Source organism: Anarrhichthys ocellatus, unplaced genomic scaffold, assembly GCF_004355925.1.
Source record: "Anarrhichthys ocellatus isolate YVR2014 unplaced genomic scaffold, GSC_Weel_1.0 scaffold8724, whole genome shotgun sequence".
Taxonomy (NCBI): Eukaryota; Metazoa; Chordata; class Actinopteri; order Perciformes; family Anarhichadidae; genus Anarrhichthys; species Anarrhichthys ocellatus.
Genome location: NW_022288698.1, coordinates 1 through 1,630, shown reverse-complemented (window position 1 = coordinate 1,630; position 1,630 = coordinate 1). Strand labels below are relative to the sequence as shown.

Genomic DNA, 1,630 nt, shown 5'->3' with positions numbered 1-1,630 from the left:
ACAACAACGACACAAACGGGTCAACAACAACAACGACACAAACGGGTTAACAACAACAACGACACAAACGGGTTAACAACAACACAAACGGGTTAACAACAACACAAACGGGTTAACAACAACAACGACACAAACGGGTCAACAACAACACATTGACCAGTTAGAAACACAATCAAAGTGAAGCTGTCTCCACTGAGCTGTCTTATAAACAGACTGATGTCTGTGTCTCTGTCTCCCTGCCTGTCTGTCTGCCTGTCTCTCTGTCAGTCGTATCTATGAGATCCTTCCTCAGAGGATCCAGCAGTGGCAGCAGAGTCCGTGCGTTGCAGAGGAAATGGGCCGGAGACAGCTGGAGCGAATCAGGAAGGAGCAGCAGGCAGCGAGGCTCCGCCTCACTCTGATGGAGAAACGTTTCCACGAGCTCGAAGGTATCATCACCAACGCCAAGCAGCAGCAGGTCCAACATCACGAGGAGGTGAGACAGGAAGACAGACAGTTAACTTTCAGTTGTATTCATCATTCTTATCTGACATGTCTCTCTCTGTCTTTCTCTATCTCGCTCTGTCTGTCTGTCTCTCTATCTGTCTATCTCTCTTTCTGTGTCTCTCTGTCTCTCTGTCTGTCTCTCTGTCTGTCTGGTGGCGACTGTGGCTAAGTGGAGAGCAGGGTCGACCTTCAATCGGAGAATCGGCGGGTCAATCCCTGGCTCCGGCTCCACATGTTGATGTGTCCTTGAGCAAGACACTTAACCCCAAAATTGCTCCCGTGGCTGTGCCTACTTGATAGAATCTGATTTGTAAGTCGCTTTGGATAAAAGCGTCTGCTAAATGACTGTAATGTAAATGTAATGTCTGTCTCTGTCTCTCTCTCTCTCACCAGGTGACTGAAGGTGACAGTGAGGACACAGACCTGCAGGTCTTCTGTGTTTCCTGCAGTCACCCCGTCAACCCGAAGGTGGCTCTGAGACACATGGAGAGATGCTATGCTAAGGTCAGTGTGTCTGTTTAACAGGAGACACCAGATTACAACCAATCAGCCACTTCCTGTGGTGGTTTTGGTCCAAGGTGTCAGAGCCAGCACAGACATCCCATAATACCAACACTGTTTCTGTAGTTTTATGAAAGAGAATGTATCTGTTCACACTGGGGATTGACAGGTTTACCAGCCAATAGAAAGCTAATCACAGCTGTCTGTCTCTCTGTCTGTCTCTCTGTGTCTCTGTGTTCAACAGTATGAGAGTCAGACATCGTTTGGCTCCATGTACCCAACACGAATAGAGGGGTAAGATCACCTGTCTGTCTGTCTGTGTTTTCAACAGTATATTACTGTCCGAATAAAACCTGTCTGTCTCTCATGTGTGTGTCTGTGTTTCAGCGCGACCCGGTTGTTCTGTGATGTGTATAACCCTCAGAGTAAGACGTACTGTAAGCGGCTGCAGGTTCTGTGTCCTGAACACTCCAGAGATCCAAAGGTACCATCGGACAGGTCACCACTCTGTCATCATTCAGCAGAGCAGTAAAGCTTTTTCATTCAGTTGGAAACCCAATTAAACAAAATAACAATATGAAATATAACAAAATAACTATGAACTATAACAAAATAACAATATGAACTATAACAAAATAACAAT

At 46.2% G+C, this 1,630-nt stretch overlaps 1 protein-coding gene across 1 annotated transcript; it reads left to right on the top strand.

Moving 5' to 3' along the window:
• Positions 1 to 83: 83 nt before the first annotated feature.
• Positions 84 to 1,597, top strand: LOC116380768 (CXXC-type zinc finger protein 1-like). Its single transcript, XM_031842639.1, has 4 exons — positions 84 to 475; positions 880 to 990; positions 1,232 to 1,281; positions 1,375 to 1,597. The coding sequence occupies exons 1-4, from the start codon at positions 335 to 337 to the stop codon at positions 1,517 to 1,519; spliced, it is 447 nt and encodes a 148-aa protein (XP_031698499.1). The 5' UTR covers positions 84 to 334; the 3' UTR covers positions 1,520 to 1,597.
• The last annotated feature ends 33 nt before the right edge of the window (positions 1,598 to 1,630 follow it).

Excerpts from the sequence above, each read along its gene's own strand:
- LOC116380768 (XM_031842639.1), top strand. The coding sequence starts at position 335 with ATGGGCCGGAGACAGCTGGAGCGAATCAGGAAGGAGCAGCAGGCAGCG. Across the intron at positions 991-1,231 it reads TGGAGAGATGCTATGCTAAG|TATGAGAGTCAGACATCGTT; the intron begins GTCAGTGTGTCT and ends TGTGTTCAACAG. Across the intron at positions 1,282-1,374 it reads TACCCAACACGAATAGAGGG|CGCGACCCGGTTGTTCTGTG; the intron begins GTAAGATCACCT and ends TCTGTGTTTCAG.